Source organism: Sminthopsis crassicaudata, chromosome 2 (assembly GCF_048593235.1).
Source record: "Sminthopsis crassicaudata isolate SCR6 chromosome 2, ASM4859323v1, whole genome shotgun sequence".
NCBI lineage: Eukaryota > Metazoa > Chordata > Mammalia > Dasyuromorphia > Dasyuridae > Sminthopsis > Sminthopsis crassicaudata.
In genome coordinates this window covers 48,318,148-48,343,648 of record NC_133618.1, presented here as the reverse complement: position 1 = coordinate 48,343,648, position 25,501 = coordinate 48,318,148, and the positions used below count along the sequence as shown (strand labels likewise).

At 40.8% G+C, this 25,501-nt stretch overlaps 1 protein-coding gene across 1 annotated transcript in view; it reads left to right on the top strand.

The window, feature by feature from the left end:
* CPNE7 (copine 7) overlaps positions 1–23,466 on the top strand; it is a 40,548-nt gene extending 17,082 nt beyond the window's left edge. The window contains exons 6-15 of the mRNA XM_074286172.1: positions 1,929–2,018; positions 2,473–2,571; positions 4,149–4,235; positions 5,809–5,868; positions 8,818–8,951; positions 9,198–9,252; positions 10,311–10,362; positions 10,872–11,005; positions 20,011–20,247; positions 20,950–23,466. Of these exons, the coding sequence (XP_074142273.1) occupies positions 1,929–2,018; positions 2,473–2,571; positions 4,149–4,235; positions 5,809–5,868; positions 8,818–8,951; positions 9,198–9,252; positions 10,311–10,362; positions 10,872–11,005; positions 20,011–20,247; positions 20,950–21,087 (1,086 nt within the window). The 3' untranslated portion in view covers positions 21,088–23,466. The remainder of the gene's footprint in view (positions 1–1,928; positions 2,019–2,472; positions 2,572–4,148; positions 4,236–5,808; positions 5,869–8,817; positions 8,952–9,197; positions 9,253–10,310; positions 10,363–10,871; positions 11,006–20,010; positions 20,248–20,949) is intronic.
* Positions 23,467–25,501: the final 2,035 nt, after the last annotated feature.

Sequence of the window (25,501 nt, the reverse complement as noted above, 5' to 3'; positions counted from 1 at the left end):
AGTCTTAGTGCAAGTTTTAAGCTTGAATAACTTAAAAATAACAAGTAACTCAAGTTTAATAGCCTAAAATGGAATTAAGATTTTTGGGGATAATATGCGTTTATATGTGTGTGTGTGTGCGTGTGTGTGTGTGTGTGTGTGTGTGTATGTGTGTATAGGGCCAGCTAGATAGCACAGTATATAGAGTAACAGGCCTAAGGTCAGGAATATTCATCTTCCTGAGTTTAATGGCTTCAGGGACATATAAGCTGTATGAAAATGAGCATATCATTTAACCTTGTTTGCCTCAGTTTCCTCATCTGTCAAATGAGCTGGAGAAGGAAATGTCAAACCATCCAGTATCTTTGCCAAAGAAAACCCCAAAGGGGTCACAAAGAGCTAGATGTGACTGAAATGATGGAACAAAAAAATGCATCTGTGCACATATGAATGTGCAAGTATACACACAGCACTTAGCATAGTTTCTGGCATATAGTAGGTGCTTAACAAATGCTTCTTGACTTGATGTCCACATTCACACAATTTGAACCTGCACATTATAGTAATTATGGCACAGGATGGTACAATATAATGCAAAAAGAGATTCTAGTGTTAATAATTGATAAGATGGAATTGATATAAGTATATATTTTTATTATAAATTGATTACACATACACATAAAAGAAAATGATGGTATACTCACTCTAATAGATTATAAAATGAAGCAATAATTTAAAAAAGTAATATGGGTTTTACTTTTTTTTAGTTTCCAGGATGTGGACCACATATTTCATCTTCTATTCTCTTGGATTAAGATTGGTCATTATAATTAGTTTGGATCCAATTGCCTTTTTATGTTATTTCTAGTACATGCATTGTTCTCCTGATTCTATTTGCTAAACTCTAAGAGCTAAATTGATAAGACATAGATTTAGTGCCAGATGAAGTGAAATGATTTTTGCTGGGTTAATACACAGTATCACTCACAGGGAATCACCTCCTTTTTTGCCCAGGCATTTACTTGGGCTTGGATCCAAATTTACCCCTTAACCCCAGGTGGGATGAAAAAAAGTCCTGATTGGCAGAGAAAGGCAAAGAGATAGGTCTAGGAGCAAGGTCAAGGTCTGGGAGGAGGAGGAGCCAAGCTTAGTACAGGACACTGAGGACTCAGTGCTCAGATATCAGAACCTGTATTTTATCTTCCATCCTTTGAACTTGAAATCCAGACCTGAAAAGTGATCTTCTAGCACTCACTGAAGATCTCCAGTAATGTGGGACCTGACACAACTCCTTGTATCTGGGGACAGCTGTTATTATCAAGAAGATCTTCGTTTTTGTTATTGTTGAGAAAATTCATTTCCCTGCCCCCTTTTTTTTGCAGAAGTGAACCCAGGGGTATTCTGGGATTGAAACATAGCTTATGCTGAGATACTTGATGTATTCATTGTTTTTGTTTTTTACTGATTTCTTTCTCTTTAAAAAGAGATGGGGGATGGCTTGATGTGTAGGGTAGGGATATGTTTGGAAATGAAGGTGATATGAAAACAAAAGCTATCAAAAACATTTCCCCCTTCTCTTCCTTTCCCTTTTGTCAAAGTTCTGATTAATATCCTGGTTCTGGCACTTATTAGTTCCATGACCTTAGACAAGTAATTTTCCTCTCTGGGTCTCCTTTTGTTCCTCTGTCAAATAGATTAGACTAGATAATCTAGGAAGTTCTTTAGTACTCTGACAAGATGAGGCTGAAATCTCAACTCTAAGGGAAAGATCAGGGTTATTCCCAGAAGAGATTCTTCTGGGAATAACAGATGTTATGTCTCAGGGTTGGGAGTAGGGATCTTGTTGAGGTGAAAGAGAAAAGTAATTCAATAACTGCTCTTACCTGAAGATGAATGTGTCAGCACCATTGATCAGGCTCTTGACTATAGGTTCTGTTTGGTTTCCACAGGTTGTGAAGAATAACCTGAACCCCGTGTGGGAGACATTCAAAGTTTCTCTGAATTCACTTTGTAGCTGTGAAGAGAAGAGGCCTCTTAAGGTACTAGGGCTTGGGATCTGAAGAATGGGGCTGGTAAAGAATCCCTCTCTCTTGTGAAGGGATCTGGGAGAAGGAATTCATCTCCCCTCTTGCCCCAGCCTCTACTGAGTTCGGGGATTGGAATTTAGCCCTTAGCCACAGGTAGGAAGGGAGAAAAGTCCTGAGTGGTGAAGGGAGAAGAACTTGGTTTAAGAGCAAGGTTATTGGGTTCGGGGGTTCAGGGGTGTGGACCAGGGAATGATAACAGGAGTTATAAAGCCTTCAAACCTTGTGAGGTAGGTAGCACAGAATGAACAGTTCTGGCTCTGGTTAAGGGATAGGTTGGGATCAGGGAGAAATTGATATTGAGAAGAAAGATGAAAAGGATGGGCAGGCCACATGGTCCAAGAACTGATTTGGGTCTCCTAGGATGCCCTTGGAGGCTGGGCTAACGTTTGCTCTTGTTTTGTGCCAGTGTCTGGTTTGGGACTACGATTCTAGAGGGAAACATGACTTCATCGGCGAGTTCTCCACCACTTTTGAGGAAATGCAGAAGGCGCTTGAAGAGGATAAGGTACATGGGATGAGGTGGAGCTAGAGCAAGAAGTCTATGGTTAGGAGCTGAAGGGCTGCCCCGTGAATGTAGCAGGGGCAACTGGCAGCAGGAGTGAGCCAGGTGGAACAGGGCTGGACCCTCTTCCCTTTGCTCATCTCCACATATGGGCAACACCAGGGAGCAGGGGAATGAGCTGTCTTCTCTCCCCATTCCCAAACCATATAGTTGGAGTCCTTGGGTTCAGAGTGAAACAATTAGGATTTTGCTATGTTCCATGGTCTCTCAAATTTTCCCTTGATCAATTTGTACTTAGGAAGTGAAGATAGTCATGAATGTAAGGGAGAGAGAAGGGAAAACTATGAGTGAGGGCTTGCAATGGGGTTGGACATTGGAAGGTTTGGACTGATGCTAGATTAATGGATGGTTCCCCAAAAGGGGTCACAAAAATAACTTAAAGAAACAAAAAAGATGTGAGCAATTGGAAAAGAAGTGTTCCACACACTACACTCCCCCCCCAACTCTCCCTCTTAATCTCCAGGTGTTTTCCAGTTTAAGCTAATTTATAAAAATAATAGCATAAAAGGAGGAGGTGGGATGCTCAGCCGGGCAGTAAAGATACCTGAGTTTTATTCCTAGCTCACCATCTAATACCATTGGGGATATATGACATAGGTCTCTGTCTTTGCTAATCTTTATGTAGGGGAGAATCAAAGAGGAGTCTATGGTATCCTATTGAGGAAAGGCCTCAAAAATGATGGGATCTAAAGAAATCCAAGACCATGCTGTTGTTTCCATAAGAGACCGAATGAGAGTTCAGTGCACTGTATCTAAAGGAGGAGGTTTACATGAGAATTAGGACTCTTGGTGTGTGTGGGCGGCCATGGCAAAGCTTCCAAATTGCACGGGCACCATCTCTCTGGGAAAGTGTATCTTATCTTAGAGAGTCCAGGAAAGCCATATGCATGGGATAGATACACCGTGTGCAGGGATACTCTGTATCTGTTAGTGAAAGCTCAGATTCTTTGCATGGAGCTTGTTAAATACAGATTTCTTTCCACTTTACAGAAATTCAATAGTTGAAGAACCAGATTGATACCAAAATATAAATTAGGGATTTACATTTACTTTACAAGATTATCATTACTTTTACAGGGGAATTGTCCTTTATATCACTCACTTCTCTGAACATGTGAGTGATTTATTTTGTAATAATTTGATTTCAACCTTTTTCCAGGTCACATTGTAGAAAGTGAGACACATGCATGTTTGCATTTTGCAGAAACTGATTCCTCCTTATTATGCCCTCCATCTATTCAATAGGCATTTATTAAACATCTACTTTGTACTAGACAATAGTTAGGCAAAGATAAAAATGAAACACTCCCTTCCCTCAAGGAACTTATATTCTGAGAAGGAAAATAAGCCCACCTCATTAGATTTCCCACATGAAATGCCTATAATAGTCTCTACCCTTAATACTGCAAGCTATGTATGGATTAGAAAATGTATGATTTATGTTGTCTGGGTAATCTAGGGTCTGTCGCACAGGTATCTGTATTATAGACACCAGTTCTTTGTCCTGTGCTCTTTATTAGGTTCAATGGGACTGTGTGAACCCCAAGTACAAAGCGAAGAAACGGAACTATAAGAACTCAGGGGTGGTCATCCTATCAGACCTGAAGGTAAGGCTAGAAGGGATTCACAATTCCGCTTCTTTTTTAAAATATCATTTGTTATTATTTTTTTAACATTCATTTATAAAAAAAAATTGAGTTCCAAATTTTCTTCCCATCTCCATTCCTTTCCTTATCTATTGAGAAGATAAGCAACATACTATTAATTATACACCTGAAGTCATACAAAACATATTTCCATAAAATTTGCAAAAAAGCAAGAAAGAAAAATGAAGAAAGTGAGAAAATTATTCTTGAGTTTACCCTTAGAGTTCATCAGTTTCCTCATTAGAGGTAAATAACATTTTTCATCCTAAGTACGTTGGACTTATCTTAAATCATTTTATTGATCAGAGAAGCTAAGTCTTTCACAGTTGATCATTGTTACAGTATTGTTACTCTGTATACTGTTTCTCCTGGTTCTGCTTACTTCACTTTGCATTAGTTCATATAAATCTTCCTAGTTTTTCTTTCTGAAACCATCTTGCTCATCATTTCTTTCTAGTTAAATAGTATTTCATTACAACAATATACCACAATTTATTCAGCCATTCTTTAATTGGATGGGGATCCCCCTCAATTTTCTGCTCTTTGCCAACACACACACACACACACACATACACACACACACACAAAGCTGTTATAAATATTTTTTGTTTATGTAGACTCCTTTTCTTTTCTTTTGATCTTTTTAAAGATAGGCTTAGTAGCAGTATTTGCTGTATCAAAGAGTATATACAATTTTCTAGCCCTTTGGACATAGTTCCAACTTGTTCTCTAGAATGTTTGGACCAGTTTACAGATCCAATAGTGTATTAGTATCGCCTATTTTTCTACATCCCCTCTAGCATGTCACTTTCCTTTTCTGTCATGTTAGTCAATCTGATAGGTCTAAAGCGATACCTCAGAGTTGTTTTAACAATTGTGTTTTTCTGAGGTCAGGAACTCAGATATCCCGTATGTGACCCTCTCTTCTTTTATATAGATTGGCTGCTCAACACTCTTTATGGGGGGAAGCGGACAATAACCCTCGGGTTACCCCCTTCCTTTTTCTTGAATCTAGTTTTAATAGAGGAGAGGAAGACATGTCCTACTCCATCTTCAGACATCAGGCTCTCCCTGAATTTTGCTGAGATGGGTTAGGATAGGTGGAATGTCAGAAAGTCTTCCCAGTTTTAGAATCATTGACCCTCTGAACTCCTCACCAGTTTATTCATGAATCACGGAGTGGCAGTGGTGGACACCCTAGGGGCAAGAGATGGGAGGACTGAGGATTTATAGGGAATGAGTGAGTGAGGGTTGCAGATGGACAGGTGTTTAGATGAATCGATGGTTAGATATGGGCAAATGAAAGGGAGACATTCTGTCCTTCCCCCATTCTCTGGTTGTTTGCCAGCCTGAAACATTTCATTTTTTCTTTTTGATTTATGTCTTCCCTTCCCTTTTGGCCACTTTCCTCTTCACTGTCTCAGAGGTCCCCCTCTGGAGTCCCAGGTCTGGTGGAGGGAGGAGGGAGGTGAGTGCAAAGGGAAGTGCCCAGTAAAGCCATCAATGAGCCCCATTAATGCTGTTTGTTTGGAAGATTCACAGGGTCTACTCCTTCCTGGATTACATTATGGGTGGATGCCAGATTCACTTCACTGTAAGTAACACTTTCTTTGTCACCTCCTCAGTGATGCTGGGAATGCTGCCAAGAGCAGAGCCGCCCACTATATTGTGCTGGAAACAGCTTGAAAGGGAATTTCAGGGCTAGGCTGAGGGAGGTAGGCGCTTCCTGGGCAGGACCTTGGGGGTCAGCAGGGGCAGTGAGAACCTCTGTGCTGGCTTTCCATTTGGGAAGTAAACTCCTTTGTAAATGATCTCTGGCCAGGATAATTTTCTGCCATCATCCAGCAGATTTCTGGGTTTCTTCTCTCCTCTGCCCAGAGGGTGTACTCAGGGAAGGTAAACTAATTTTAACATTAGATCAAGCAAAACATAATGTGGAGATTAGCCCAAGCAAAACATAATGTGGAGATGAGTGTGCTGTGAAAGGCAAGCCATAGATTGAGCTTGGGGGTGTTCAAAAAATGATAGACTTTGGGATTATCCATAGCTAATTGCACATCATTACCCAAAATAACAGAGGGGACTTTTAATGTTATTTAATTGGGGACATGGTCCTCTTGAGTCATCAGGATGTAGTTTCTTAAATTGTGGGTCCACATGGGATTGTGTAACAGAATAGCTGGGGGGAGGTCGTGAAATGATTTATTATCAGTACATGTTTTATTTGTATATCTACAAATAAATTTGTAGGGATTACCTAAAAATATCTCGGGGAGGAGGGGAAAGAGGTCAGGAGTGAGAAAAGTTTAAGAAGCCTGAGCAGTAGAAAGAGTGCTGGGTTCCAAGTCTGGGAGACAAGAGTTCAAGTCCTGACTTAGACAATTGCTCCTTCAGGCACTGTTCTAAGTGCTTTATAATTAGTATGTCATTTGATAATTAATACCCACATTTTGCAGATGAAAAAACTGAGGCTGATAGAAATTAAATGACTTTCCCTGTTTACATATGTTGGTTGTATCTGAGCCTTAGAGTGGATCAAATAATCACACACTTGGGAAGGGGGGGATCCTGTTCACATCCAGTTGTTCCCTCTGATCTCTGAGGTCCTTCCCAACTGTGTGATTATTTGATCCACTCTAAGGCTCAGATACAACCAACATAGAAATTCTGCCCTTCCCTCACATTCCACTATCATCAAAGCAACCTGAGGGAGGTGAGGAGGGAGGCTGACAGGCAGCTGCCATAAGAATACATAGACCCTTGGGATCCTATTCTGGGACATCTTTAGTGCATCTAGGTAGCTTGAGAAATAGAGCACTGAACTTGAAGAGAGGAAAAAGACCTGAGTTCAAATATTGCCTCAGACAAAATTTATCAACTATGTAAACAGGGAAAGTCATTTAATTTCTATCAGCCTCAGTTTTTTCATCTGCAAAATGTGGGTATTAATTATCAAATGACATACTAATTATAAAGCACTTAGAACAGTGCCTGAAGGAGCAATTGTCTAAGTCAGGACTTGAACTCTTGTCTCCCAGACTTGGAACCCAGCACTCTTTCTACTGCTCAGGCTTCTTAAACTTTTCTCACTCCTGACCTCTTTCCCCTCCTCCCCGAGATATTTTTAGGTAATCCCTACAAATTTATTTGTAGATATACAAATAAAACATGTACTGATAATAAATCATTTCACGACCTCCCCCCAGCTATTCTGTTACACAATCCCATGTGGACCCACAATTTAAGAAACTACATCCTGATGACTCAAGAGGACCACGTCCCCACCGTCTCCTGAGAGAACCCATTCTACTTTATATCAGTTTTAGGAAACCTTGAATTACTTACTTCTAACTTACAGCTGCCTCTCTGAAACTTCCCCTGTTGCTTTTAGTTCTGTCAGGACAAACAAATTAAATCCTATTCCTTTTTCACATGAAGATGGGAAGGAAACAATTATTAAGTACCTACTATATGCCAAGCACATGGTAAATACTTTACAAATATTATCTCATTTGATCTTCATAAGAAACCAAGAGGTAACTCCTGTTACTTCCCCAAAGTGGGTCATGAAGATTGGACATGATTGAAATGATGGAACACCAATATGTATACATACATACATACATACATACATACATATATTTACACAAATATATATACAGCAATAAATGCTCAGGTACAAATGTCTATATCTGTGTATATGTGTATGTATGTGTCCATATATAGGTATGTATATATATATATATGTATATATATATGTTTGTACACATAGATATGTGTAAATAGGTATGTATGTTTATATACATAGGTATGTGTATATATGTGTATATGGTTGTATATATAGATATGTGTGTATATATGCATGTTTATATATGTGTATATATGTATGTATGTTTGTATTTTATATATGTGTGAATGTCTATATTTCCTTTGTAATCTTGAACAACAACTTTCTGACTCCAGGCTCAGCACTCTAGCCATCGCACCTATCTACCCTTCAGTTATGTGAAAACAGCCTTTGTTTTCCTTTGAGTCTTCTCTTCTTGAGGCAAACCATCCCCTGTTCCTTCTTACCCCCATTTACGAGACTTTGCATTTGCCAGGGGTTTCCCCCCATCTTCCAGTGTTCATTTTAGTCATTGTCCAGCTCCAACTCCCTGGTCCACAAAGTAGCCTGGCATTCTCTGACTCAGAAGAGGCAAAGCTATCATCCCAATTCTGCCCACTGAGCCATAGCACTAACGTCGATTGGCATGAGCTCCCTGGCCCTACCCTTACCCACTGCACTTTGACCCCATCTTCTTGTACAGGCTGTGCCATTGGTGAATTGTGTGGTCTCAGGAAGTTGGTTTCTCTGAATTTAGTTTCTTTATCTGTCAAATGATAATAATAGGATAATACTTGCCTCTCAAGATTATTGTGAGGAGATAAGAAATAGGAAAGCTCTTAGAATATCTATGAAACACTTCGTGGGGGAATTGTCAAGTAGTTTTTATTATCATTTAGGGATATCCTGATTCAGTGTTGCTTTCCTGCTCCCCAGGTGGCCATTGACTTCACAGCTTCCAATGGAGACCCCCGCAATAGTTGCTCTCTCCATTATATCAACCCCTATCAGCCCAATGAGTACCTGAAGGCACTCATTGCAGTAGGAGAAATCTGCCAGGACTATGACAGGTGAGATGTCCACTTTTTCCACTACTTTTGTCCAGCCTTCCCCTATCCCAACCTTGTTTCACCTCCTCCTCTCTCTTTCTCCCTCTGCCCTGACTCTTCATCATCTGGTCCTTTTTCCTGAGAATTCTGTGGGAGGGGGAGTCAGCAAGACAAGATGGGAACATGGGAGTCAGAAAGGCATGATGGGAGCCTGGGATTCAGCAAGGTAGGATGGGAGTGCTGAACCTGACATTTACTTTCTTCCAGTGACAAGAAATTTTCCGCTTTGGGATTTGGTGCCCGGATTCCTCCCAAGTATGAGGTCAGAGCTTCTGAACAAATCTATAAAGCTATGATCCCCAACCTTGGTTCTATAACACTCACCTGAGATTTGTTTCTCTGATGTAATGTTCTTTGCCTCTTGTATTCTGGGACTATCTTTTGGTAGTCTAGTGAAGCCTGTGAACCTTTTCAGATTAATTTTAATTTAATTTTATTTTATTTTTGCAAGGCAGTTAAGTGAGTTGTCTAAGGTCCCATGGTTAGGACGTGTTAAGTGTCTGAGGTCGAATTTGAGCTGAGGTTCTCCTGATACCAGTGCTGGTGTTCCATCCATTGTGCCATCTAGTTGCCCCCCAAAATAATGTTTTTAAAGGCATAAAATAAAATCAAAGGATAGAAACCAATTATATTAGAATCCAATTATCAAAGTAGTTAAAAAAAAACAACATCCCAGAATCAAAAGTTAAGTACCCAGACACCAGGTTAAGAACTCTTGATTTAATGGTTAGAACAATATTGATTCATTATCCATTCCATATTCATTGATTTCATTCTATTCATTCAATTAGCATTTACTAAGGATCCCCTATGGCCAGCTAGGCAGTGCAGTAGTTAGAGTGCTGGATCTTGAACCTTTAGATACTTAATAGCTATGTGACTTTGGGCAAGTCACTCAACCCAGTTTGTCTCAGTTTTCTTATCTGTAAAATAAGCTGTAGAAGGAAATGGTGAACTACTTCAGTATCTCTAACAAGAAAACCTCAAATAAAGTCATGGAGAATTAATTATGATTGAAGCAACTAAACCATGTGCCAAGTTTTGTGAATGTTGTTGACTCTAAGGAAGCAGTTTCAATACCACTCCAAAGTGAGGTGAGCAAATCCATAAATACCCATAATTCTAAGGGGGCTTCACTGGATGTCTTCTCAAATCTTGCAACTTTCTGAGCAAAAGCATTTTTCCCGCCCTAGGTACTGAGGAGTGGAATATCTGAGCTGGAATTTGAGGGAAGGGAGTAGCACAAACTTTAATCCCTTTCTCTCACTGAAAAAAATGACTTCATTGGCAAACTACTCCTATTCTTATTTTTCATTTCAGGTCTCCCATGACTTTGCCATTAATTTCAACCCAGATGATGACGAATGTGAAGGTAAGAGGCAGGGGTCCTTGGGGTGGAGAGGACCAGATTATTGCTTGTATTAGGACATTGCCTTGAGTTGAGGTTCCTTCTCTCACCTCAGAGGAACGAAGGTTTACTATTTCCAATACCCCTGCAGCCCTGGCATGTTAACTATATCATAAATTTAGAGCTGGAAGGTCATTTATTAAAATCCTCTTATTTTATGGATGGAAAGTCAGGCCCAGAGAGTTTCATGATTTGCCCAGACCACACTTGGCTGAGTCTGGTCCTTAGATTCCAAATATAGATCTTTTCCTGCTGTGCTAAACTATCTCTACGGAGCAAGGAGAAGCTATTCTTCCCAGACTCTAGGATGCTAGGAGCATGGCCTGGGCTCTGATGACAATTACCTGCCTTTTGTTGCATTGGGGTCTTTGGGGGTAGCTTAGGAAGGAACCCGTCCTGAAGGGAGGGAGGTGGGAGGAAGATGGGCAGTGCATTAGATCCTTTCCTCCTCTACTCCCTCTCATTTTCAACAGGAATCCAGGGAGTGGTGGAATCATACCAGAATTGTCTACCCAAGATCCAACTCTATGGCCCTACCAATGTGGCACCCATCATTGCCAAGGTGGCCAGAATGGCAGCAGCTGAGGAGAGAACTGGGGAGGCCTCTGTATGTACCCAGAGTGTACCTGTTATTACAGGAAAAGGGCAACTTAGAGTGGTATATGGTTGATATTAGGGACCTTACTTTTTCTTTCTTTTCTTTTTTTTTTTTTTTTTTTTTTTTTTTTGGAGACAGTTGGGGTTGTGACTTATTCAAGTTCACATAGCTAGTAAGAGTTAGGGCATTGCTCTCTTTAAAAAAAGTTTTATGGATGTCTGGTTTCTATATCATAGTCATTTCTGAAAATATTTGCCTTTTTCTTCCTTCTTCCTCTCTTCCTTCCCCTCTCCTTGCCCTCCAAATTGAACTCTTTAATATAACAAAGAAAAACAATTAAACAAAACACCCACTATCGTCACTTGTCAGCAAATGTATCCAGCCCTCTAAACTCAAACTCTTCTCTGTTTAATGGAGGGAGGCTTGTTCCATTATTAATTGCTCAATTATACAGTTCAATGTCTTCATTTAAATTATTGTAGTCACTCTGTATATTGTCTTTTCAGTTTTGCTGCTTTCATTCTGCATCAGTTCATATAAATTTCCTCATGTTTTTCTGCATTTCCCATATCCATCATTTCTTACAGCACCATGACAATTCTATTATACTCATATAAGAGTTTATTTGACTGTCCTCCAAATAATGTTTCTCCAAGGCTTTCCCAGAAGACCACTCACTAAGCCAGCCCTTTATCAAGCATAAAGCATCAAACATATGTGAATTATGATGAAAACATCAAAATGATAATATCATATAATTGAATCTGAATTATATTATCTTCCTATTATATACTATTAAAATATGGCTGACTGGGAAGGAACTAGAAGGCAGCCCTGTGGCTGTCTGATAGATGGAGGGTAGAATCAGTTCTGCCCCCGGGGCTTGGCAAATTTTGCGATTTCAGACAACTGAATACAATTTGTCTAAAGGGAGCATCAGCGGCACTGCCCATTGCTGGAAATTTCCTGTCTAGATTTACTTGGAGGCATAATAATAATTGACATTTATATTGGGTTTTAAAATTTGTGAAGCCTTTTGCATATGTTACCTTATTTGAACCTCACAATAACCTGAAGAGGTAATTGCTATAGGTAGTTTTTTTTACAGATGAGGAAACTGAGGCTCAGGGAGATTAAGGGACCTATCTGTGTGATTACATAGCTTATGTCAGAGGTTGAATTGAAACTCAAATCTTTTTGCCTATAAATAGCACTTGGGGATGGTGACTTTCCCTATTTGGAGGGGGACATTTCCCCCATGGGATTCAAAGGGAAGAGATGGGGAAGAGAGGAGTTTCTGCTTAAAGGCTCCTAGACTTAGCAATAGAAAGAACCTCAGAATACCAGTAAGTCCAACCTTCTCATCTTAAAGAAACAAGAGGCACAGAGAAGTAAGGGATCTACCTAAGGTCACATAGCTGGTTAGAATTTGAACATGGATCTTCTTGATTCTAGATTCACTGTTGATATCTATTATACCCACTGCCTTTTTAAATTAGAGAGCTGGAAAAACTCTGATGCCCCTTTTAATTAGAGGCAGCTAGTGGGTGCAGGAGCCAGAAGTTCAAATTGGGTTTCATACACTTACTAGCTATGTGACTCTGGAAAAGTCTCTTAATCCCCTCTCTGCCTCAGTTTCCTCATCCATAAAATAGGGATATTAATAGCATCTTTGAATTATGAGAGTCAAGTGAGATAAGATTTATAAAGGGCTTTGCAAACTTTAAAGTATAAATGCTATTTTTCTAATTCTGAATTTCTGGGAAAGAACAGTTCTTTGTTGCCTGCTCCTCATCTACCATCCTCTAACTTTAGTCAACTCAGGTACAGGTGGGCTTGATAAGAGTAGCGTGATTCACCTAGATAGCCAAAGAAAGTGGAAATGTTGAATACAAAGAAGACATCTGACAGCCATCTTCAAGTATTTGAAGGGCTGTCCATGGAAAAAGATCAATTTGTTTTGCTTGGTCCCAGGGGACAGTGATGTCTCAGTAGGAGTGACAGTTGGAAGTAGCATGGAGACAGATTTAGACTTGACACTAAGAGTCATCCAGAAGTGGAATGGATGGCATTGGGGAGGTAGTGGGTTCCTCTTGCTGACTATCGACTGTCAAAGGTTGGGTGACCAGCTCTTTTCTTTTCTTTTTTCTTGGTTACATAGGTTTTATTTATACAAGAAATTTTAAATTTTAAATAATCAAAATTGTCCTTTTTATACTTCAACAATGCTTATAATATAGCTTAAATAATATATAATAATATGGTTTCTGCATTCTTTTTTTTTTAATAGCTTTTTATTGACAAAGCATATGCATGGGTAATTTTTCAACATTGACCCTTGCAGATAAGAATTCATTATTTGATAAAAACTGCTGGGAAAACTGTATATTAGTATGGCAGAAACTAGGCATGGACCTACATTTAACACCACAGACTAAGATAAGATCAAAATGGGTCCAAGATTTAGGCATAAAGAACGAAATCATAAATAACTTAGAGGAACATAGGATAGTTTACCTCTCAGACTTGTGGAGGAGGAAGGAATTTGTGTCTAAAGGAGAACTAGAAATCATTATTGATCACAAAATAGAAAATTTTGATTACATCAAATTAAAAAGGTTTTGCACAAACAAAACTAATGCAAACAAGATTAGAAGGGAAGTAACAAATCGGGAAAACATTTTTACAGTTAAAGATTCTGATAAAGGCTGCATCTCCAAAATATACAGAGAATTGACTTTAATTTATAAGAAATCAAGCCATTCTCCAATTGATAAATGGTCAAAGGATATGGACAGACAATTTTCAGATGATGAAATTAAAACTATTTCCACTCATATGAAAAAGTGTTCCAAATCACTATTGATCAGAGAAATGCAAATTAAGACAACTCTGAGATAACACTGAACACCTGTCACATTGACTAAGATGACAGGAACAAATAATGATGAATGTTGGAGGGGATGTGGAAAAACTGGGACGCTGATGCATTGTTAGTGGAGTTGTGAAAGAATCCAACCATTCTGGAGAGCAATCTGGAACTATGCCCAAAAAGTTATCAAACTGTGCTACTACTGGGCTTATATCCCAAGGAAATACTAAAGAAGGGAAAGGGACCTGTATGTGCCAAAATATTTGTGGCAGCCCTTTTTGTAGTGGCTAGAAATTGGAAAATGAATGGATGTCCATCAATTGGAGAATGGTTGGGTAAATTATGGTATATGAATGTTATGGAATATTATTGTTCTGTAAGAAATGACCAACAGGAGGAATACAGAGAGGCTTGGAGAGACTTACATCAACTGATACTGAGTAAAATGAGCAGAACCAGAAGATCACTATACACTTCAACAATGATACTGTATGAGGATATATTCTGATGGCAGTGGATATCTTCAGCATGGAGAGGAGCTAATCCCATTCCAATTGATCAATGATGGACAGAATCAGCTACACCCAGAAAAGGAACACTGGGAAATGAGTGTGAACTGTTTGCATTTTTTTGGTTTGTTTTTCTTCCTAGATTATTTTTGCCTTCCGAATACAATTCTTCCTTTACAACAACAACAACAACAACAAAATTCGGTTCTTCACATATATATTGTACCTAGGATATATTATAAGATATTTAATATGTATGGGAATGCCTACCATCTAGGGGAGGGGGTGGAGGGAAGTAGGGGAAAATTCGGAACAGAAGGGAGTACAAGGGATAATGTTGTAAAAAAAATTATCTATGCATATGTACTGTCAAAAAAAAATTATAAAATTAATTTTAAAAAACCACAAAAACATTGACCCTTGCAAAAACTTCTGTTCCAACTTTTCCCCTCCTTCCCTCTACCTCCTCCCCTAGATGGTATATGGTCCTATACATGTTGAATATGTTAAAGTATATGTTAAATACAATATATGTGTGTGTATATATATATGCAGTTGTCTTGCTACACAAGAAAAATCGGATTTAGAAAGAAGGTAAAAATAACCTGGGAAGAAAAACAAAAATGCAAGCCAACAATAACAGAAAGAGTGAAAATGCTATGTTGTGGTCCACACTCATTTCCCAGTGTTCTCTCACTGGGTGTAGCTGGTTCTCTTTATTACTGATCAATTGGAACTGATTTGCTTCATCTCATTGTTGGAGAGGGCCACGTCCATCAGAATTGACCATCATACAGTATTGTTGTTGAAGTGTATAATGATCTTCTGATTCTGCTCATTTCACTCAGAATCAGTTCATATAAGTCTCTCCAGGCCTTTTTGTATTCCTCCTGCTGGTCATTTCTTACAGAACAATAATATTCCATAACATTCATATACCATAATTTACCCAACCTTTCTCCAATTGATGGGCATCCATTCAGTTTTCAGTTTCTAGCCACTACAGAAAGAGCTGCCACAAACATTTTTGTGGGTCTCTTTCCCTTCTTTAAGATCTCTTTGGGAGATAAGCCCAGTAGTAGCACAGTTTGACAGCTTTTTGAGCATAATTCCAAATTGCTCTCCAGAATGGTTGGATCTGTTCACAACTCCACCAACAATTTATCAGTGTGGATGACCAACTCTTTTCAACCAACAGTTATTAAACCTCTATAATGTACGAGACATTATGGTAGACATTGGCGATACAAAGCCAGTGACAAAAATGATCATGTTGTGACAGGGGTTCTTGTTCTTGAAAGAACAGCAGAGACTACCTCAGAAAACAAGCACAACTTAGTGATTGGGATGACTTTAGCAATAACCCAAAATATTGAGGGTCAAGGGAAGGAAGAGGTATGAAATGAGCTTGGTTGATATTACAAACACAAGTGTTCTGGTTCTGGAATATTTGAGGATTGTATCTAAAGCATAATTGAAAAATTATTGGGCTTGCGGTCAAAAGGCTGGCATTCTTGTGCTGCCTTTGTCACTTACTGGTTGTGTGAGTTTGAGTAAGTTCTTCTCTGTGCTTCAGCTCCCTTATTTGTGAAATGGAGTTATAGCCTACCTTCCCCTCCCTCAGAGGTTAGCTATGAGCAGTCACCCTAGCACTTATTTACAGCTCTATGTGCCAGATAGTATGTTAAGTGCTGGGAATAGAAAGAAAGGCAAAAACATGGGTCCTCCTCTCTAGGGACCCACAGTCTAATGGGAAAGACAATAAGTAAATAACTAGATAAATACATGATAAAGACAGAAGAGATGAAAAGTAAGCTCAAGCAGGAAGGCACTGGAAGCTAGGGACACTGGGAAAAACCCGCATAGGAGGATACGTATACACACATACATATTTAAAATAATAGTTATTTTCCCCCAGGTAACATGTAAAGTCAATTTTTAATATTCATTAAAAAAACTTTTGAGTTCCATATTCTCTCTCTCCTATCCTCCCTGGGATAATAAGCAATTTGTTATAGGTTATATGTGTTCAGTCATGCAAAATATTATAAGGTGAGATAGAGTATTGAAGGCAGTCTGAGAAACTAGGAGGCAGAGTACAGAGGAGAGAGAACCTTTTAGATCTCTGGGACAGATAGTATAAAGGCAGGGAGTTGGGAATTGGCATGATATTTTCAAGAAATAGCAAATAGACCCTTATTTCTAGAGTGTCAAGTTTATGGAGGGGAGTAAAGTATAAGAATTAATGTTTATTAATTGGTTGAAAAAGACTGGAGAGGTCAGAAGGGGCTAGATTGTGAAGGCTTTATCAGATTTTATATTTGATCCTGGGAATAATAGGGAGCCACTGGAGTTTATTGAGTTTGAGGGGTGACATAGTCAGGTATTTGGTTTAGAAATTACCTTGGCAGCTGAGTGGAGAATGAATTGGAGTGGACAGAGACTTGGGAAGAGACAAACTAGAAGGCTTGCTGCAGTAGCCTTGGCAAGAGTGCTTTCTTAGCTTTTATACTTTGGAATTAGTATCACATGGCAAAGCACTTTACATATTTCATATAAATGAAAATTGCTTAAACTTAAACTGGAAAAGCTTGGGAAGGAGAGGGATCAGCTTCTAAGGGAAGGTCTTCCTTCCTAGCCCACAGTGGGATGGTCTAAAGGATGCTTTTTAAAAAAAATTCTCTGAGCATCCCCCCTTTACCCAACTTTGTCCATGCTGAGGCAGAATGAAGGCTGGTGGTAATCGGGGCATTGGGTGGGCACTTAGGAGCACCCCCCATCAGACTTTGTGGAGCGGGCTTCCTGCTGCCAGCTCCCCAGTCTCTCTGCTGCCCTTTAGCAACATTTAGCAGCTGCTAATCGCCACCAGAAACCTCTTCTGTTAATACATCACTCCTGCCAAGTCAACAGGCAGCAGCTGGTGAGATGTGATCGGTGAGAAGGGGAAGGAAAGGTCAGGAATTACCCAGGGGTTGGCAAGCATCTGTGTAATTCATATGCAGCATCACGGATTGACTTGGCAACCTCATTGCCATCCTTGTCCAGTTCAGAGTCTCCTTTAGCAAGAGATATTCGATCTCATGTGGAGGGCCAATGACAACCAATGGTGGTCAGCCTTGGAACAGGGAGTCCAAAACTTATTTAGTTTGCAGTTTTTGTCTTTTTCTTGAAATGAGTGCTCCTGATGTTCTGGGGATTTATTAGGATGGAAATAATGAAATTTCAAGGGGAGGAGCTGATTGAAGAAATATTGGAAAAATCAGTCAGGTTCTCTACTTCCCCTTGCCCCTCCAGCTCCCTGCTTTCTATTCCATGCTGGGAATGGATAGCATCACCTTTCAGACTGATGGAAAATGGCCAAGGATGACCTTTTCTTATATCTCCTAAGCGTCCCATTTTTCTGACTAATACTTTCTTTCAAGGTTGAAAGAGAGATATTTTGGTTTAAAAGGCTTTACTTTCAACCTTCTGCTGGATTCTAGTCTGTTGATAGAGGACTTAGTTAATCAGTCAGTCAGTCAGTCAGAAAAGCATATTAATTAAGCACTTAATGTGTGCCAGGCAATTGCTAAGAGCTGGAGATACAAAGAGTTCCTGCTTACAAGGAGCTCATGTTCTAATGGCTGGGGGGGGGGGGGGGGCGCAGAGGAAGCATACATAAACCAGTCAGTATTTATAAAGCACTTACTGTGTATTAGGGATTGTACCAAGCGCTTTATAATTATTATCTTATTTTATCTGCACAATAACCTTTTGAGGTAGGTGCAATTATTATTTCCATTTTACAGATGGGGAAACTGAGGCAAACAGGAATTAAAGTGATTTGTCCAGGTCATACAGCCAATAAGAGTCTGAGGCCAGATTTAAACTAACAGAGATGAACCTTCTGATATTCTATTCACTATGGCTTCCCTTAGCAAATAACTATATACATACAGAACAAGTAGCCTGTGCAATTGAAGTTGGAAATCCCTCTCAGTATAGGACATTCTGGTTATTATAGATATTAACATCCTGACCTACCCCTTCTCCTTACTTGGAGATCATCTCTTATTTCTATTTAAAAGATGATGGAACTGTGGAAGAAGAGTCAGACTTCCCAAATCTCTGGAGATTAGAACCCAGAGTCTCTCCTGGGAAGAGAGAAGTTCTTCCTACTCTCTCCAAGTAAGTGACTCAGTGAGGATCAGAGAAAACTATAGACTGAGGATGTGACACAAGGATTATGAACCAAATTTCCCAGGGAGAACAGGCAAGAAATAGACCATCTTCCTCACAGCAGAGAGGCAGGATCCTACCATTGCCAAATGTCACTGAATTGAATATTTATTTGTTTTTCTTTGTCACGAGGCACATTTCACTCTGGAGGGCTTGGAACAACTGCTATTTATAAGGAAAGAGTATCGGTAAAATATACTAAAAAAATCTTCCAGGGTTAAGTGTGTTTCCTAAAGGATTATGGAATATTATAAACTATATGACGAACTATATATAAATGGAGATGGGACTGAGGTCCATATGTTGATTCTTTTCTCTGAAATCAGATTTGTTTGAGGGGAAGATAATCTCCACCACTAGTCTCATTTTATCACCTGAATAAAGGGTAATTATGAGTAAAGAAGAGTTCTGGAATATACCATTTTCCAACCAGACCTTTAAGAGTGATGGTGGTTCTGACCATAAGAATAAGATGCTCAAAGAGATTTAGGGGAGGCAGGAAAAGGAGAGCTAATATTGTGGGCTTTTGTGTCTACAGCTGAGCCTGGGACAGAAGGTAGAAGAACTAAGAGGAGATGAGCTCTGAGATCAAAGTTTCTAAACTCATGGAAAAGCTTGGATGGGGAAACAGACTTGCTCATCAAACTCGTGCATGTTAGGATAAAGGGATCCTCTCACAGTTAGAAGGCATGAGCTTAAGATGCTCCCCCTAAAGGAACATTATACTATTTCATAAAAAAGAAACAAAACTTACAGATTCAAGGCTGAAGATACAAGTTAGATAGTCACAGTGGGCCATGAAAGTGTAACATGTTGATGTTACAGATGGCCTGGGTTCAGTCCTGGAGACCTACCAGTACTAAAACTTTTTATATGGCATCCCCATCCTAACAGTCCCCATAGGGACTGTTTTTGCTTTTTTCTAATAGCCCAAGGGCTCAATACAGTGCCCGCCTTGTTGTTTTCCTAAAATATGCCCTTTAGTCTCGAGGTAAGAACCAAAACGCCAGGCCAGGAGGACCATAGACTCTCTCCTTCATTGGGTTCTCCGGTGACAAAAGAATAAGGAGTGTCTTAGTTTGGCCAATGTTTCCATTTGGGTCACGTGGGGTCCAACAGTTAACTACAGTGAATTAGTTGACTTTGGGTTCAAACGGGTAAGTGAGAGCAAAATGGGGTAGTGGAAGCTGGGAAAGAGAAAGGGGAAAACTTTGGAAGCACCAGAAAGCAAAGGTCTGTGCTTTGGAGATTTTTTCGGGAGATCATAGGAAGGGAAAGGAGCAGTTGTAGCCTTTTCCTTCTCACAGAAAGGCAACTCTCCCCCTATCTTGGTTCTTCCTCTCTAATCCCTGAGGAGGTAGCAGGAAGACCATCAGGCTTCTCTCCAGTGTCCTGCCTCTTTTCTCTCTACCCAGCAATACTATATTCTCCTGATCCTGACCGATGGTGTGGTGACTGACATGGCGGACACAAGGGAGGCCATCGTCCGCGCCTCTTACCTGCCCATGTCCATCATTATAGTTGGTGTGGGCAATGCTGACTTCACAGACATGCAGATTCTGGATGGGGATGACGGGGTCCTGCGTTCCCCCAAGGGAGAGCCCGTCCTCCGGGACATCGTACAGTTTGTCCCCTTCCGAGAATTCAAGAATGTGAGTGCCTTGGGGTGAGAATCAGTTTGTTTCAGGACAATGAACACTGGATCTTACTGGTGGGGTAGATGGAGGGGACGTTGGCAGGTGGTGTTAGAATGGGATGCATGGGATGGAAATAAATGTTCTGGAAATAAATACCATGATATTTCTATCTATAAAATAAATTTGGTTTGCCAAGGGTCTATCAGTGGTCTCAAATCTCATCCAAGAGTATTTAAATACCAAAGTGCATGAGGAGGCCATTATAAATCTGTGTGTCTGAATGAATTACAAAGATTTCCAGGACTTGGGGATTGTATACCTTACATTTATGTGATACTATGTACTTTTCAAATGTACTTTCACGTACATGAACTCATTTGATCCTTATAACAATGCCCTGAAGTAGAACTACTAGACACTGTTACGAGAATCAAATGAGTTAGTAGGGCAATTAGTATTGTCCCCATTTTATAGATGAGGAAATAGAGGCACTGAAAAAATACAGGCTTTCTTTCCTTTTTTTTTTTTTCTGAAGGCAATTGGGGCAAAATGATTTGCCCAGGGTCACACAGCTAGGAAGTATTGTCTGAGGTCAAATTTGAACTCAGGTCCTCCTGACTTCAGGCCAGTGCTCTGTGCACAAGAACCCATCGAGTCTTGAGGAGGATAGGTTGGTCACAAGCATAAAATGCTTCTCTTTTTCCTTTTCTTCTCTAGGCTTCTGCAACAGCTCTGGCCAAGTGTGTCCTAGCTGAAGTGCCCAAGCAGGTGGTTGAATACTACAGCCACAAAGAGCTTCCTCCTCGCTGCCCTAATATGGACTCTCCGGATGCCAGCCCTGGTCCTCCACAGTGAGGAGGTGCCATCAGCCTCCAGCCAGTCACTACCCTTCATATTTCTTTCCAATGCTGAGTCTGGAGATAGGAAGGGAGACAAAATGGGTCAGGGAGGTGGTAGAGGGGGAAGGTATTTGTTTCCTCTGCCTCTGTTTCAGCACCTCCCAGGGCCTCTCAGATAGCCCACCCCTTCCCCCAGTGTTCACATCAGACTTTCCCCCTTTCTCTTGGTCTCCCCCTACATCTTGTGTTTCCATGGTGACTTATTCCAGAGAGGTCTGGACCGGGGGACCATGGCCTGTGTGTAATGAAAGGCTAACAAGGAAGGGAAAATCCTGGCTTCTTCGGATCTAGTCCCAGTGACAGTCAATGTCCAAGCAATAAAAGCTTGGCGTCCCTGTCTCCAGAAAGGCACAAAGTGTGGGAGAGGACAGCAAGTGGGGAAGAAGGGGGGTTTGGAGCCCCAGGGAGCAGACAGTGCGCCTCTCTTCCCTTTTCTACCTCCTAGCCCCAGGTTCCTATTTTGAATTCCTTCCCTTTGTGGTAATGGTGAGAGAGTGGATACCAAGTTCCAGTGTGATACTTCTTCCTCACAGCTTCTAGGGAGGTCAGATTGACCTGGTTGGTCTTCCTAGGCTTAGCTCACCTGACTTGTTCTTCCCATCCCTCATCACTGAGTTCGGGAATGGAAGGGGCTAGGGAGAAAAATTAATTTGTGAGTCTGGGGGATGATTCTAGACTGAAGGAGTTAGGTAAAACAATGACTTTACACTCTATTTTTTTGCTGTCCAGAAAAGACAGTTATCTTTTTGCTCCCATCCCTAAGTAAATTCCCCCAAAGAGTGGACATAAGGAAAGACTTTGGGATTTATCTTCCTTCCATTCCAAGAAGACAGGTCTCTCAGATGCTCAAATGTCATCTCTCTCTCTCTCTCTCTCTCTCTCTCTCTCTCTCTCTCTCTCTCTCTCTCTCTCTCTCTCTCTCTCCTTCTCTCTTATTGTCTCTGTTGTCTCTCTCTATCTTTTTGTTTCTGTCTGTCTCTGTCTTTTTCTGTTTCTGTCTCTCAGTCTCTCTGTCTTTCTATCTCTTTGTCTCCTTATCTCTGTCTCTCTGTCTTTGTCTCTGACTTTCTGTCTTTTTCTGTCTCTGTCTCTCTTTTCTCTTCTGTCTCTGTCTCTATCTGTCTCCCAAATCTGTAATTGGCAATTTTTTTGCACGTGGGACAAGTAGCATAGGGTTATGGCCATGGGGAAGAGGAAGAACTCCTGAGATGTCACAAGGTTTCCATATTATTAAAAGAAGAAGTATCCCCTTGGAGGAGGATTGCTAGGAATGGGTCACTCAGGTGAAGATTTCCTCCAGCTCTCCCTTCACCCCCTCCTCCACTTTTTGCAAAGCCCCTGACTGCTAGGGATGAGAAGGTTGACAGGAACTATTCTGGGCTGGTGCTGGTGGCTATGGGAAGGGAGTTTGCCGGATAAAGGAGCAGTTAGCACATTTAAATTTCCTATCCTGGGGGCAAAGCCTAATGACCTCCCTCCTTAATTATGGCTCTTATCTCTGCTCTTTCTCTTTTCCTTAATCTTTTTGCCAAGGATCATTTCTCCAGCTTTGGCTACTTTCAAACCCCAAGGGTCTTAAAGTGAAAATGGTCACATTGGAGGCAAATCGCTCCAGGGCCTACCTTCACTCCCTCCCTATTTTCCCTACAGGCTTCTACACAGTAAAGTTCCCTCCCCATTTAGGCACCTGCTGCTCTCTAAGACCCTTGTCACTATTGATGGATCCAAGGACCAGTTAGAGGTGAAGGAAGGAGGTGGAATGTAACGGGATAGAGCTATTGCCTCATCTAGAGATGCAGCCCAATCCCGTCAACTCATTCGTGCAGAAGTCCCCGCCCACCCCCTCCAGCTCCCCAAACCCCTAGGGCTGTCAGGACAATGGTTAGGAAGTGAGGCTCAATAATCCCATGCATGAAGAAAAAACTCCCATAAACTGGGAAATTCCCCCAGGTCTGTTGTCTGTTTACTTTTCAATCTAGTAAATCTTCATGTTCTTGCAGCTCCCCTCTGCCTCCTCCATGTGGTGTCTGCTTGTGTCTGTTCTCAGCGGTGTCCTCTCCAGGGCTGTAGGAGGCAGAAACGGGGAGGATGTGAAAGAAGAGAGTAACCCAATAAATGGTTTTCTTTCCCTGCTGCAGCCTGGTCCCTTTTACTTCTGCACCTTTTCTCTGCTACACTTAGTTCTATTTGTGGGGTTCTCTCAGTGAGAAGTCTGGAGCAGCATTATGAAGTCAGTGAAACCTGCCTTTTTTCTCCCTCTCTGTTCTTACACTGGGATGTTTATTTGGAAAGTTTCATTGCTGCCTTTTCCTTAAAAAAAAAAAAAAAAAAAAAAAAACAAACCAAAAACCACCCCCCCCTTATGCCTTCTCTTGTAACAAAATAATAAAAAGCATCTGAAAATTTATTCAACATTCTACACCCATGATTCTTCACTTCTCCAATCCAAGGAGAGTGTTTTATTTCTGCCTTTCTTCTTCAGGGTCAGTTTTCATTTTTTGTTTTTGTTTTTGTTTTTGTTTTTTGGTGGATCTAGAACTATGAGTTTATCAAAGCAAAAAACTCCAACAGGGATATTTGAAAAAGGGGATCATAATGGTAAAGAGTCCTAAGTGGTTGAGAATAGGGTTAGGTAGAGGCTGGGATTAAATCCCAGACATCAGAATTTCTGGGTTGAGTGTCTGAAAGGGTACATCTTACTTTTTTTTTTTTTTTTTTTTTTAAACTCTTTTATCTTGCCCATGCTAGAAGAGCAGCAGTTACCCACTGGCCAGTGCTACCCATTGCTGGCTGGAATGACAGATTTGACCTACTTTGTTCCTAACCTTCTTAGGCATCGTGGTAGCTCCTTCTCCCACCCCTCCCTGGAGCTCATCATATTGGTACCACATTTAGAACAGACCCTGGAGGGTCTTTAGCTTTATTGCAGCTTTGAGTTCCTGAGTTCAAGTGATCTGCCAGCTTCAGCCTCAGTAGCAGGGGGTTACAGGATTATACCTTAGAGCTAGTTTTTTTGGTCTATGGGCAGTGGAGGGAAGGGGTGGGAATGGAGGTTCAGAGTGCCCTGGAACCATGGAGAGCTCCCTTAAAAACAAAAACAAAACAAAACAAACAACAAGAAAAACCATTAGCTTAGGTTGGAGGTGACTGGAGGCTCTGGCTTCAGACACTTAGTAATTCAGACTCAGAGCAGGTCTTAACTTCTGCTTGCTTCAGTTTCTTCATCTGTAAAATGGGGATAATACTTACTCTCTTATCCAGCTAGATGGTGCTGCGTTTAAACCTGAATTCAAATACAGCTTCAGAGACTAGTTGCGTGATTGTGCATAAATCACTTTGTCCTGTGTGCCTCAGTTTCCTCCACTGTGGAATGAGCTGGAGAAGAAAATGAGAAATTATTTCAGTGTCTTTATCAAGAAAACCCCAACTGGGGTCACGAAGAATCTGACATGACTAACTGACTAAACAACAAGGCTGTAGTTGTTTGAGGATTGAATGAGATAATAAGCATCAAACACTTAGCACTGTGTTTGGTACATAGGTGCTTAGTAAATAAATAAATGAACAAAAAAATAGAGGCACTTCCACCGGTGGGACTCTAATAGCACCATACACAGAAGTTTTGCTGGATTATAAACACAGAGGACCTGCATTTAAACCTATCTTCATCACTTATTACCTGTGTGATTTTGGACTGTGTGACTTTCTAGACTGTGGTTCCCTCAACTACAAAATGACATTTTTGGACCTTCCAGCTCTATATCTCTGACCCTCTAGCCTGGAGCTTTGTCCCTTTTTTCCTCTCTCTCTCTTTTTCTCTCTCCCCTCTGCTGGGAGGAGATCCAGGGCTAACATCTGGATGTTGCCTAAAGGAGCATCTTCAAGCACAGCTGCTCATCCCCCAGCCCCAAGCAGGGCAGCTGCTGGGGACTTCCTGATTGAAATCCCCCCTCATTAGCCTGACTGGGAAAAATAAATAGCCTCACCTCAGCCTCCAGACCTCCCCCATCAATCAACTTCAGGGATTATTTATAGTGTCTGATTCATCTTCTCTTAAGCAGGGATAATAGACATCGCCATGGCAACATGGGTGCTGGGTGAAATCCTGATGGAAGTATTCCCTCTTTTTTGAGATGGTGTAGCCCCTCTCCTAAGGTCACCCTCGGGGGTTAGGACTTCCTCTGGAAAGCCTCAGATCCTCTAAGGGACAAAATTTCTGGGGCCAGGAACTGGGGAGGACTCAGTTCAAATCCTGACCTCATTGCTAATTTGCTGTATGATCATGGAGAATCTTACTTGACCCCTCTTGTTCTAGCTGTGAAATGTGCCTTACAATCCCTGGGACCTTTTCAGAAGCAGAAATAAAAAGC